This window comes from Canis lupus, chromosome 23, assembly GCF_011100685.1.
Source record: "Canis lupus familiaris isolate Mischka breed German Shepherd chromosome 23, alternate assembly UU_Cfam_GSD_1.0, whole genome shotgun sequence".
Classification (NCBI taxonomy): Eukaryota; Metazoa; Chordata; class Mammalia; order Carnivora; family Canidae; genus Canis; species Canis lupus.
Genome location: NC_049244.1, coordinates 31,509,814 through 31,524,018, shown reverse-complemented (window position 1 = coordinate 31,524,018; position 14,205 = coordinate 31,509,814). Strand labels below are relative to the sequence as shown.

The 14,205-nt window shown below is 36.1% G+C and overlaps 1 protein-coding gene across 4 annotated transcripts in view; it reads left to right on the top strand.

The window, feature by feature from the left end:
- RYK (receptor like tyrosine kinase) overlaps positions 1-14,205 on the top strand; it is a 90,469-nt gene that overhangs the window by 53,051 nt on the left and 23,213 nt on the right. For 3 of the 4 annotated variants that reach the window (XM_038570927.1, XM_038570930.1, XM_038570929.1), the window contains exons 7-10: positions 3,410-3,510; positions 7,292-7,426; positions 8,906-8,992; positions 12,735-12,804. In XM_038570927.1, coding sequence (XP_038426855.1) covers positions 3,410-3,510; positions 7,292-7,426; positions 8,906-8,992; positions 12,735-12,804 — 393 coding nt within the window. The remainder of the gene's footprint in view (positions 1-3,409; positions 3,511-7,291; positions 7,427-8,905; positions 8,993-12,734; positions 12,805-14,205) is intronic. The other variant, XM_038570928.1, reaches the window with a different exon arrangement.

Below are 14,205 nucleotides of genomic sequence, written 5' to 3'. Positions count from 1 at the left end.
TGTTTCTTTGGTGTTGAGTTTAATAAGTTCTTTATTCTTCCTCCTCTTTCATTCTTCTGTCATTATCCATTCATCTGTCCTTCCATCCAGTAAACATTTATTGAGAACCTGCTGTGATTTAAACCATTGGTTCTCAACCTGGTTGCACATTATAATCATGGGTAAGCTTTTAAAACATGGGTGCCACCTTTCAGAGCTTCTGATGTAATTGGTCTGGGGTGGTGTTGGGGCATCAGCATTTTTCTTAAAGTTTCCTGGATGGTTCTAATGTGTAGCCTTGGAGATATGCTGGGTTAGATATACTAAGTGCTGGGAATATAAAAAAATTAATGATATACTTTATAGCTTTAAGTATTCATCATTGACATTAACCTATAATTATAAAAGTTTATAAATTTGATGATTATGATTTGTGTAGTATACTGTCAAAATAGAAAAGGTGCTTGCCCCAGCCTAGATGGGTCAGAGATGATAGGGAGGACTTTATAGCCAAGATAGGGTGAGAGGTATAGATAGAATGACAGGTTTACTTTCCCAGTACATAATTCTCATTTTCCTCCTCAGTGATTCCCACTTGGTTACTGAAAGATTCCAGCTTCATGATTTGGCTTTCAAAGCCCTCCATTATGTGGAGAGGTATCTCCCATACTTGTTGAACCTTTCTTACTGTACCCCTACTTATGCTACAGTCACATGATTATGTGTTCCACACTTTTGCCCCGTAATTTGCCCTTTAGGACTTTAGTCATGCTTTCCCCACAGAGGTCCCTGCATTTTCCACCAGTCCAAACGTGTTCCTTCTTCAACTTTCAACTCCCTATTGCCATTTCTTTCATGAAGTCTTTTCTAAGCCTCCCAACTGCCCATTTGTTCCTTCTCTGTTTCTCTACCTCTCTCTCTCTCTCCTATCCTCTGCCTCTCCTTCTCCCTCTTTCCCTCTCTGTCTCTCTTTGGTACCAGTTATCGTACTTTATTCTCCTGTAATAATTTTGTGTGTACTTGTCTCTCCTACTAGACTGTAAGCCTTTTCCAGTTAGGAAGCCGAATGTCTTACTCATTGCTGAATCCCTAGGCCTACACAGTGTCATATGCACAGTGGATAGGCATATTTGTGGCATAAACAGAAACACAAGGAGACAGGGAACTTGGTTGGATTCAATACCTGCCCCTCTGTTTTACTTGCTTTATCTGAGCAGAGAAGGAAGAGAAAGGAGATAAGAATGAAAAGAGAAATACATGGGTGACATGTTTCAGAATAGGTTTTGTGTATATGATGGTGTTGAAGTTAGCATTGGGGTTTATAGAGGAAGAAATGGCATTTAGAAGCTTCTGAGTGGGAAGTAAGGGAACAGGAACATTTAGATAGAACTTTGAGAGGATACCAGTACAGTTAAAGGAGTCACTGAGGAGCATAGCATACAGAAGTTTAGATAGACACATTTTCCTTGAATGTTTACATGTGTGCTAGGGCTGTGAAGACACATAGGCCAGAGTTGTGCAAAAACTGTCAGATTCTATGGGACATGTACCTCAGCCCGCTAAAATAATCAGTTACCACTCATGCATTGGGGATTCTGGTTCTTTCCATTTTCAGGCAAAGTTTTCTAGACATTGCCTGAATGAAAGCAACTTACAATATTGCTTGTTTTCAGAGTATAACCTAGTGGATAAGACCATCAAAGAGCCAAAAATGTCTCTGAATTCTCTAATCAGTTTTATGGCTTCTTGAAAAGGTACTCAACATCTTTGTAGGCACTTCAAGAATTCTGAGGTGGTACAAGAGTGCCATCTACTGTTCAGTTACTGGGGAGAAACAACCAGTAAATAGTTTTGAGTCTGGCCATTTATATCACCATCAGGGTCTATTGGTTGCAAGTAATTTTTAAGGAATAGTTTTACATTTATTATATAACTGGAGCCTCAGAAAAATCCTGGGAGGTAGATTTTCTTAGTCCTGTTTTATGGGTAAGTAAATTGAGGTCCTTTATTTTCCCCTTTTGCGGGGAAGTAATATTTCTCTTCCCTCCCCTGGACTTTTAATATTAATTTTTAGTCTGATCATTGAGTAGTACTTAGAACTCTGAAAACAGGTACTCTTTAGTTCCTTATCATTTTAAGGATTGAGGATACATAATATTAGTAATAATAAAAGTAAATGATAATTTATTAATGTATGTTTGAAGCCAGTGTATTCTTCTAAATGCTTTACTTATATTATTTTTCACATATACCTTTTAGCAACCTTGTCAGGAGGTAGAATTAGGCTCATTCTAAGCATGAGGAATTTGAGGCTACAGAAGCATTAGTTTGCCTGAGGTCATACAGCTAGTAAAAGGTGATTTTGGCAGTTTTGATTTCAAGGTTTAAGCTCTTCACTGGACTGCTGCATACCCACTACATGTGTAGCCTCACATAGATCAATTCTCAAATAGCAGCCTTTTGTCATTATGTGTTTTTTAATCACTGGGTTTTGAAAATTTAGAACAGTTCTGTGAGCTGTGGTCAGATCAAAGATTTTGCCTTTTTAAGAAAGTTGGGAGCCTTGAGTTGGACTTTGGTGATCCTATAGCTAAGACAGGCATGAGAAGCCTATCCTGACAGTCTGGTATGACTTCCTGCCATCTGATTTCATTCTTCATGCTGAATTTCTATCCTTCACTTCTCTACTACTACAAAATTAAGAGCTGAGGTAGTGAAACTCAAATATGGCCAAGTGTAACCTGGGATAAGGCTATTGCCCACTGAAGAGACAGAAGTACATACTTAAGAGGTATTAATTTGTGGTAATCTTGAGTAAAGGGTTAGCAATTACTTGAGCCTACCATCTTCCAGATCTCCCATATTATCTAAAGAATGTGGTGTAATGGAATGTTTCAAGTACTAGAGAATTCTGATAAGTTCCATAAATTCTAAAAAGGTAGGATTGAGGAAGAAGGAAAATGTATGTGATTCAATTAACTAGAGCTAGATACGATAGCTCTTGAGCATGTTGGCCTATTTGATTTTGGACCATTAGTGAAAGAGGCCTGTAATTCTCCTCCTTTTTAAAAAAGCAAACTAATTGGGATGGGTTCTTTTCCTAAGGGATGACCCATAGATCCCTAACATGTCTTTGTGTGAGGTTCAGGACTGCTGTCTATGGTGTCTGAGGACTAATACTTGCATTTCTGAATGACTGATAAGATGAAACTGCTTGATATTGTGGAGCTAGCAGAGAAAAAAAGCTCTACTTTATGGTATTAAAATTTCAACATGGAATGTTTGTGACGGACATCCATGCGTTATTGTGACTGCCATCAAGATTTTAAGCTGGTTATAATGGCTGCATGCATTTTTGAAGATACAGAAAAAGGAAATTTCTCACTGAAGCTGACTTATCAGTTATTTCTCTCTTAAAACTTGTTTGCAGCATCAGTGCCAGCAGTAGTTCCCAAGGGCTTTCTCAGCCATCTACCCAGACGACTCAGTATCTGAGAGCCGACACACCCAACAATGCAACTCCTATCACCAGTAAGAGTTAATTTAATTCTAAAGATGATATAGTAAAGTTGTCTGTGGTCTTTTTGCCAGCAGTACCTGTGTTGTTAGTAATTTGTGGGGCATGTGTACCATTCTGTGTAGTACATGCACAGGATTAGGCCTGATCTTCAACTTTTGCTTTCTAGAGCATTGAGGGGAACATTCTAAAATTGGAGTAGTAAAAATATAATTTATGTTTAATTGCTAGAATTAATTTGGGGGAGATTTCCATAGATTAATTACATTAAAAGGGATACTGAATCACTTCTAGAGAAATTCAGAAGGAATATTTTCAAGTAGTTAGAATATGCCATTGAGCTGTATGAAAACTGTTAGATTTTAATAAATTGTTTGATAATCTTAAGGGGTATGGACTTTACGTCATTGTTTAAAGATTTTATTTATTTGAGAGAAAGAGCATGAGGGGTAGGGAAGGGAGGGGCAGAAGGAATGGGAGAGGGACAAGCAGACTCTGTGCTGATAGCAGAGCCGACCGATCTCAAGACCCTGAAATCAAAAGACCCTGCTTAACTGAGCCAGCTAGGCACGTTGTTTTTTGATTATGATAGGAAGCTAGCTGCCATTAGAATTGAGAACATGGAATCTGATTTTCTTTTAAAGATTTTATTTATTTATTTGACACAGAGAAAGAGAAAGCATGAGTCGGGGCAGGGGCAAAGGGAGAGAGAGCTCCCTGCTGACCAGGAAGCCTGATGCGGAACTTGATCCCAGGATCGTGGATCATGACCTGAGCTGAAGGGAGATGCTTAACCTTTTTTTGTTGTTTTCGAACAGGATTTTGGTGAAAGTTTTTATATTCTAACAGGTTGATGTTGGGGAAAATAATCATTCTTAGTAAACAAGTTAGACATAATGAAGAATCAGTCTTCACACAAATAAAACACAACATAATCATCAGGATAAACAGTGGACCACAAATCAGGGCTCAATTCAGTAGTGTTATTGATTAATTAGGTTCTTACAGGCAGTTATCTTCCTTGGGCTGGCATTTACTTTTAGGTAAACTAAGATTATCTGCCCTTCATCCAGTGCCCTCTTGTGGTCTTTCAGTACTGTTTCCCATTAAAAAGAACTAGGATTCTTTAGGGAAGTGGACGATTTCAGGACTAAGTCAGGAATGGACAAGATAAACCTGGGCCACGTAGAGATGGGTCATTTGAGCATCAAAAAGAATGACTGTAGTGGATTGAAACATTGAATATGTAAAAATCTGTAAGTTTGTAATGATAAAAGTTGATCATTATGAGAGGTAACTAAGGCACCAATAATACCTCATTCTGATGACTGGCTATATGAACTGTATTTCATATATCAGCAGTTTCAGTGTAACCGTGTAGTGCTGGTTGATGAGGGAAAATGCTTGCTTACAGAAGAATCCTACCTAGTAAATGTGAAAGGAGCGAAAGGATAGAATTAGAAAGTCAGGGACACCTGGGGAGCTCAGTCAGTTAAGCCATCTGCCTTTGGCTCATATCATGATCCCAGGGTCCTGAGATTGAGCCCCACATTGGGCTCTTGTGCTCAATGGGAAGCCTATTTCTCTCCCTCCTGTTCCCCTTGCTTATGCTTTCTTTCTCTCTGTCAAGTAAATCTTTTTTTTTTTAAAGAAAATCATATTTGCAACTTCCGTTAAAATATTTGATTCAGGAAAAGATCATCAGTGTTTAAAATCCTGTGAACAAAGAGAAATCAGATTGTCACAGCCTGATTCCGCTAATGAAACTTTGCATCACTAACAGTAGGACAACTAGATATTTTGTACTCCGACATGTTATATACCACCCATGGAGTACTTTGTCTCCCCTCCCCACTCCAGGAGTTAACCTGGACCTAATCACGGCTGTGGAACTGACTGGCAGTTTGCAAGAAATTAAAGGGATATTTATTTGAGAGAGAGGGAGAGCATGAGCAGGGTGAAGGAGCGGGGGGTGGGGGGGGGTGGAGAAGCAGACTCCCCATTGAGCAGGGAGCCACATGCCCAGGATCCTGAGATCATGACTTCAGCTGAAGGCAGCCACTTAACCAACTGAGCCACCCAGACATCCCACGAAATACAGGGATAGAGGAACAAGTTAAATGATACTGGAAGAAGCAGATGTTAGACATTCCCCAGGATAACTGAGCTGGTTTCTTTAATAAGAGTGGCAAGAAAAAGAAAAGGGGGAAGAGGGAATGCTTAAGATTAAAGAATTTAAAAGAAATCATAATAGTAGTTAGCATCACTGCCAACGAAAGAAAGAATTATATGTTCTTCAGAAGATACGATCATAGTTATGAAAATAGTTCGGATTATTCAGAAGAAACACATCATTGCTTTTAGTGTGCAGATGTCAAGCTTTGCTCATTAGAGTCAATTTTTGATTGTTACTATAATCTTGAAGAAGTAGATTCGATTATTCTATGCTAAAAGCAAAATACTTTTCAAGACTCAGTTGAAATTATTTATTAAACTATTTTTAGTTACTATCGATAAGAAATATACTTATTTTTTATGGACATTATCTTGAGATAGATCGTTCATTTATTTTATATGGCAAAAACAAACATTTTTAAAAAATAAAATGGAAATCCATTTTTGTACAAATAAAAAACGACAAAGAAAGGAGTAAAAAACTGTTTGAAGACATAATGACCAAGAATTTTCCAAAATAACAAAAGACAGCAGACCACAGATCCAAGAAACTCCGAGAATTCCAGGTAGGATTAAACATAGACAAATACAGACACACACCTGTAAGTATCCTGTTCAGACTGCTGATCGGTGGAATCAGGTGTTGTCAGCCTAATCTGTTGGTCACAAAGCTCCCAGGCCTATCATCTAGATTTTGTAGCAGCGTGTTGGTGACCATCATCTAGGTCTACTAACTCTTTAGGGAGTTTTCTTCCCGTATGTTTACCAAAGTGCATAAATCTTAGAGGTACCATTCAATTTCTACTTGCTGATACGGAATCCTTTTATTCTAACATTTTTTTCTTGGAATGAAAAGTTTAAGTTATGGTTAGATTCTTTTGTTTTTGTTGTCATCATGGCAAGAATGAGAAATATGGGAGCTGAAAAACCAATGTATCTCACAGTGATACGACTAGGCTGTATAAATATGAGATTGATTAAGTTGATCAGGTGTTTTGTTAGAAAAGGTAGTTTTACGAGCATCTTTTCATTTGAAAAGTGTTTCCTAGGAGACTATACTAGAAACCCTTTGGAAGAAAACAGTCCATAAAAGGGATTGAGTTAAGTCCTGTGAGTCAGTGCTTATTTCTTTTCTTTTTTTTTTTTTTTTTAAGATTTATTTATTTATTCATGATAGACACAGAGAGAGAGAGAGAGAGGCAGAGACAGGCAGATGGAGAAGCAGGTTCCATACCGGGAGCCTGATGCGGGATTCAATCTTCAATCCCGGGACTCCAGGATTGCACCCTGGGCCAAAGGCAGGCGCTAAACTGCTGAGCCACCCAGGGATCCCCAATCAATGCTTATTTCATGGCTGAAAGGCAGCTGAAGTGGTGGTCACGGTAATATTCATTGTTTCATAGTGTTTCTTCTTTTAATTACTCATTTTAAGATTTTGGGGTAGGTGAAAGTGTTTCTTTAAAATTTAGTGTGGCCGTTTTAAGTTCATGTGCATGCCTTCTTCTTTTTATGATTCTTACATTTATTTATTCCTGTGACTTGAGTCCTGAGGTTTTGACTGAATTAGTTGACCCTGATGGCATAATAAGGGTATTTATATTTCTTGGTCTGGCTTTGTTGGCTCCTCAGGTTATCCTACCTTGCGGATAGAGAAGAACGATCTGAGAAGTGTCACTCTTTTGGAGGCCAAAGCTAAGGTGAAGGATATAGCAATATCCAGGGAGAGGATAACTTTAAAAGATGTACTCCAAGAAGGTATTTATTATCTCAAAATCAGTTTCTCAAGGAAAATTTAGACTATAAATTTTTTTTTATTTCAAATTTTAAGAATTTTATCTCTTTGTGTCTAAGGATAGTTAGAAGTACACAATTTATTTCCTTTATAAAACTGATTTTCATTTTCTCTTTCTTTTGATCTTTAATTTGCCTTAATATAGCTTTGGCATAATTCTTAATTTTCAAGTATATTAAAGCATTCATGTTATATTAGCCTTTATTATCTTTAAATATATTTTTGTTCTTGTTTAAAGATATCACTACCTAGCAAACCTGTTTGCTGTGACAGATAGTATGGGGGCTCTAGCAGACAGAGCAAACATGGGTTTTGGTGTTACACCCAACTTCCAATCCTAGTCTCACAATTTATCATCTGTGTGACCTTGGAGAAATCATTTAATGTCTTCCATGTCCAATTTCCTCTTCTCTAAATTTGGACTATGATGTCTGTTCTTGAACTGGTTGTGAAGATTAGATGAAATGATATACATTAAGTGAACTAACACACAGATGTTTGATAGATGTTATTACCCTCCCCTTCCCCAGTTGCTGGTCCTTGTTTTCTTTCTTGAGTTTTAGGTTATTAATTGAAGAGATGCTGACAGAAGAGTATAGAGATTAATGATAAAGTACCTCATTGAGCCCCTCAAATTGTTAAATAGAGAATTACCTTTTCTTTCCCCCTTCCACAAGCCAGTTTGGAATGTTTTGAATGTATATGAGTCACTCTGAATTCACCTCTTAGTTGAGATGCTTATAGGTCAATCACAGCAAAGAGAGAGGCTTGAACTACCACCCTCAGTGACAAATAGTAATTAAAGGAAGCACATTTTTTGGACTGTTTTTGAATATATGAGGGGAGTCCATTTTTCTCTTTGTTATTATTCGAAGCTAAGCCTAGAAATTCATAAATGCTTCTATGGATACCCCATTACTGATTTCCAGTGTTCCTGGCTATATCATTAGTTTATTTAGAATAATTCAGAAAGAATTTTCATATATTTAGTTTAAATATGGCATTTTAAAAGCACATTAAAGCATTAAAGTATTTCTTAGTTACAAAGAATTTTTCTTTTAAAAATTTATTTTATTTTTAAGTTTTTATTTATTTGGCAGAGGGGAAGCATAAATGGGGTGGGGGCAGAGGGAGAGGGGCGAAGAGCTGAGCAGAGAGCCCAATACAGGGGATGCTGGGTGGGTGAGGGGATGGCTCAATCCCAGGACCTTGGGATCATGACCTGAGCTAAAGGTAGACGTTTAACTGACTGAGCCACCCAGGTGCCCCAGTTACTAAGTATTTCTAATAGTCATTTAAAAAACAAAGATTGGTTAGAGTAAGGTTGTTGATCACGTATGCCCTTGTTATGTTTAAGTTATATTGTGCCAGGTAATTTCGTACTTAAAATTTTAGGAAGGTTGTCATACAATGGTCTCATTAATTATTATTTTTCCTTTTAGGTACTTTTGGACGTATTTTCCATGGGATTTTAGTAGATGAAAAGGATCCAAATAAAGAAAAACAAGCATTTGTAAAAACAGTTAAAGGTAGGATTTTTTCCATTTTAGAATGCTTTCCTAAGGTGAATCATGCCAGTAAATTCTGTCTCAAACTCTCAGTCTTTCCCAGACCTTTAAGTCAGTCTATGTTAATTTAACTCAATAAGAGGAAATTTGAGTTGTTTTTGTAAGGTATAGAAAATAGAAGTCTAATAATTTAAGATGTTAAAACACTTACTAGGTATTGCCCAGGCTTGTAGTTTAATTATATCCATTTGACCTCATTGTTGCTATATTTAATATTGTATTTTTTTTCTAGGTAAAATTCTTTGTTTTTTCTCTCTTAAAAACATTGTTGGGATCCCTGGGTGGCGCAGCGGTTTGGCGCCTGCCTTTGGCCCAGGGCGCGATCCTGGAGACCCGGGATCAAATCCCACATCGGGCTCCCGGTGCATGGAGCCTGCTTCTCCCTCTGCCTGTGTCTCTGCGTCTCTCTCTCTCTCTCTGTTGCCTATCATAAATAAATAAAAAACTTAAAAAATATATTTAAAAAAAAAAAAAAAAACATTGTTACTAGTTTTTCCTCCTTTCCTCTTTCCCTCTTTCCCTTCTTCCCACTCCCAATATTGCAGTCTAATAAAGGATTTTAAAAAATAAAAATAAGGTACTATGAGTCTGAAAGTTAGAAGGTGCATAGCCTTGCTTACCTTTCCCCCACTCCCCCTGCCTTTTTTCTGCTATTATATATAATGCTGCAGAAAATACCCATGTGTGTATATCTACTTCTTGGCTTAGTTTTGTAGGTGTGACTAAGTTGGCATTGCTGCCCCAATTGTATTTACATTTAAGATTTTGATAGATATTGTCCAGTTGTTTGTTAAAGGGTAGCACTAGTTTATGTTATCATGAACAGAATACCTATTTTCACATAATATCCTTTTGGAGAAATATGATGTTTACTTTTTTACTTTATAATCGATATTTATTTATAAAAGCTTAAATCTTAGTTAAATCTGTTTATTCATTTTAAGAGAAAGAAAAATGTGGTAATTTATAGGGTGCTTAATGTCTGACAGTGTATGATATAGACTGAGATGACAAGATGTTAATTTTGGAAAAACAAATTTAGCATTTTGATGCAGAAATTGAGAGAAAAATTAAATTCAGTTTAACATGTAGGAGGTGACAATTTTATGAACTTTTTAAAGTTAATTTATAAGAACTTAGGTTTCTAAATCTTCTTAAATGAATTCATGGAAAGTATGAAGGATTTATGTTTATGGTTTCTAAAAAGTTGTACTAACCTAACAAAAAAATGTGGGGATCCCTGGGTGGCACAGCGGTTTGGCGCCTGCCTTTGGCCCAGGGTGCGATCCTGGAGACCCAGGATCGAATACCATGTCAGGCTCCCGGTGCATGGAGCCTGCTTCTCCCTCTGCCTCTCTCTCCCTCTCTCTCTGTATGACTATCATAAATAAATTTTTAAAAAAAATTAAAAAAAAAAAAAGAAAAAATGTGGAAGTTGATTTCTTTTAATTTAGCAAATTGGTTCTTTAAGGATGCTGCAAATATATACACAAACACACACTCAACTTTTATGTTTTCTAAACAAATGGTTTAACTTACTATACTGTTCAGTATGTATTTTATTTACCTACTTCTTCTAGCCTGAAAGCACTTTTAAAGAGTAATATTTAAGTTAGGTCCACTAGGTTTTCTGACTAGTTTTGAAGGATATTTTACATATTAGTCTTTGAAAATGTAAAATTTGAACCCTCAGTTTAATAGCTGTTGACTTTTGTTACATTTTCCCCCATTTTTAAGGAAATATTTCTCTGTAATTTTAATATTTCTTCTGGGGTTTATACATAATCTATGGACAGTTTATAACCCAGCTGTTACTAATTTGTTCTGAATGAATCTTAAATTAGCAGAAGAGCTTTCTGTACAGAATTGGATTGATTTAAGGTTGGAAGGGGGGAAAAGGGGAAATAATAGTGATAAGAAAACACAATGCGGATACTGGAACTGTTTCACAAGATAAGATTTCCCCCTCCGGATACACTTGAAATTGTAGTCCCTTGGTTGTTTCTGTGCCTTACCACTGTAATTATAGTGTTCTTTCTGAGCTAGCCGGAAACAAGAGAAAGCACAGTGAGTCCTTAGCCAGGATATGGTTACGGTTTGCATGAGAAATAAAGAGGAAGTGCGCTGACCGCAGTCCTTGCCTCAACTCCATACAATTGAGTATCTATGAGATTTATTCTTTTGGAATTTTTTTTTTTTTTTTTGAAGCTATGTAGAGCTGACCAAGGTCGTTCACAAATCCATATACTTCGTTACATGCCACACAGAAGTGCAGCTTAAAATGCAAGAATTAAGTGTTTAGAAGATTATTGCCCTTTGCTTTTAGACATAAGCAAGAAATTGCAGTTTGGCTTCTTAAAAAATTCATAAATTTGCAGACTTAATGGACATTCCAGTAGAAATGTACAGAGATTGAAATTAGGAATCTGAATTTCACACAGTGAATATTGTGAAATTGAATTCCATAAAATTAATTAATTTGAGGCTATTGGTGTTAAAGCCTTGTTTTATAGCTGCTAATATATTGCAGTTTAGAAATAAGTATTTTTTATTTCTTTTTTTCTTATAATTTTTGGAATGTAAACATTTTATAGTATATTTTTCAAATTTATACATCTTAAATCTTTCAATATTTAAAATTAAGACTTGAACTAGACTAGGAAAGCAATCCAGAAAAATGATTTTTTCTTACTAAATGGATACAATTATTTTTTTCTCCAATCCATAGTATTCTTAGATCATCATCCAGTTCAAGTGTCCTCTGCTTAATAGAATATGCTCTTTAAAGTTAAGAATTTGAAAAAAATTATACATAAAATGACATGCCCTAAAAAATTAACTTTTACTTCTGTCTTGGTACCAGTTGGCAAGAAAGTAAACAATTACTAACTTAGGTGTGGACTTCTAACTATTACTAGCTTGCAATCTGTAAAAGACCCTCCAGTTCTCAAATTGCCTTGGCCATAATTTAATTAAAATTTATTTAGATTACAGAAGGAGAAATAAGGACACATTCTGCCATTCCTAGATGATTCTAATTTTTGAGCAGTTTTTAGACAACTAGAGTTTATTCTAGTAGACATTGGTGTGAAGCACCTTTTCCAAAGAAGTACAAAGTCTTTCAAGTTCTTGGCTCTTTGTCCACCCTTTTTACATTCCTTCAAAGGTTTTAAACTAAGTGAAGTTGTCTGGAAAAGTGGACCTGCTAGCAAGCATGGAATAGAGTGATTCCAGTTAGTTTTAGAATGAAATGAAATTTGTGATTTCTTAGCTTCAACAGCTCTACTTTTAAGGAGTGAATGTGACACAGACTCATAGTGCCTGACTGCAGTGTCCTGGATTTTACTCTTGGTTCAGTATTTTACTAGGTAGGCCTGGGATGTGGATCTTGGATCTGCCAATCTTCGTATCTTTTTCTCGGTCTTGTAGCATTGATCAGAACCTTTAGGGATCCCTGGGTGGCGCAGCGGTTTGGCGCCTGCCTTTGGCCCAGGGCGCGATCCTGGAGATCCGGGATCGAATCCCACGTCAGGCTCCCGGTGTATGGAGCCTGCTTCTCCCTCTGCCTGTGTCTCTGCCTCTCTCTCTCTCACTGTGTGCCTATCATGAATAAATAAAAATTAAAAAAAAAAAGAACCTTTATAAAATATTATTACTACTGTTTTTACTGTTGACATACAAATTAGTCTTTTTCTTTGTATAGATCAAGCTTCTGAAATTCAGGTGACAATGATGCTCACAGAAAGTTGTAAGCTACGAGGTCTTCATCACAGGTGAGAGAAGAACCCTACCCAGCATTAAAGTGTTAAGCATGGTAACATTGTTTGCTACATTTTTATAATAAGAATGTTGTGATATGTTCTGAATTGAAAGCTTTTTGGAATAGCTTATTTTTTTTAGAATATTAAAGTGAAATGCATGCTCAGTGCACAAAATTTAAAAATGAAGTATAAAGAAGAAAATAAAGTAGAGTATGTAAGTCCACATCTGGATAAACATAGCTAAGCTTTCAAGAGAATTTTTACATATTTTGTGTACATGTTTTCCTTTAAAAAATAGAATAGTAAGATACATATATGTATATACTAAAAAATATCTATGAGATTTTTTTTTTAACATAGAGTACCAAAGACAAGCATAATTAACACCAGTAATCCCATTTCCTAAATTCAGTGATAGTTTTAACATTTTGCCTTTTCTGTTTGGTGTATGTATGTATGTCCACTATCCATCCAGATGGTACATAGCTATTTATGAGTGTAGAAATATTTTATTTTATTTTATTTTATTTTATTTATTTTTTTTTTTGTAGAAATATTTTAAAGTAAACTGGACATCTCAACATTTTCAATTCACTTCCAGCATGCAATCCTCCCTCCCCACAATGAGAATGTTTGCATAAATAATCATAACAGCATTATTATCTTTAACAAGGTTAATGGGCTTTTCAATATAACAAAACAATGTAGCTAACTCTTCATATAAGTCACTATGAATTCATGTTCTCATTTAAAAAAGATATATAGGGATCCCTGGGTGGCTCAGCAGTTTGGCACCTGCCTTTGGCCCAGAGCGTGATCCTGGAGTCCCCGGATCGAGTTCCGCATCGGGCTCCCTGCATGGAGCCTGCTTCTCCCTCTGCCTGTGTCTCTGCCTTTCTCTCTCTCTATGTCTATCGTGAATAAATAAATAAAATCTTTAAAAAAAAAATAAAATAAAAAATAAAATAATAAATTATATAGCAGTTCATTGAATGGATGTACTGCATTTTATTTAACCACTGTCTTGTCATTAAATCATGTTATGGTTTTGAAAAAATACTGTAGTTCCATATAAAGAGCTTTTTAAAAAAATCTTGATTATCAGTCCTCCTCACAGAGCTATAATGAAAGCTTCTACATTCTGAGACAAAAAGGGCTTAAATATAGTATTGCAGTATACAGCAGTATCAGTATTTTGGCAGGGCTTTTGTTGTTGTTTTTTTTAAACAGCATATAGAGTCAGCTTTGTTTATATGCTTATTACAGATTTGGTTGTGTATGTTTAAAAAAAATGGGACAGTGACCCATCCTTTTTGGAAGATATTTATAAACTTCTGGGGATAAAAGCACATGGAAAAGTGATGCATGCTGCCTTTTGCATGCATTTTAATTTCTGTGTACTTTGAGCAGTTA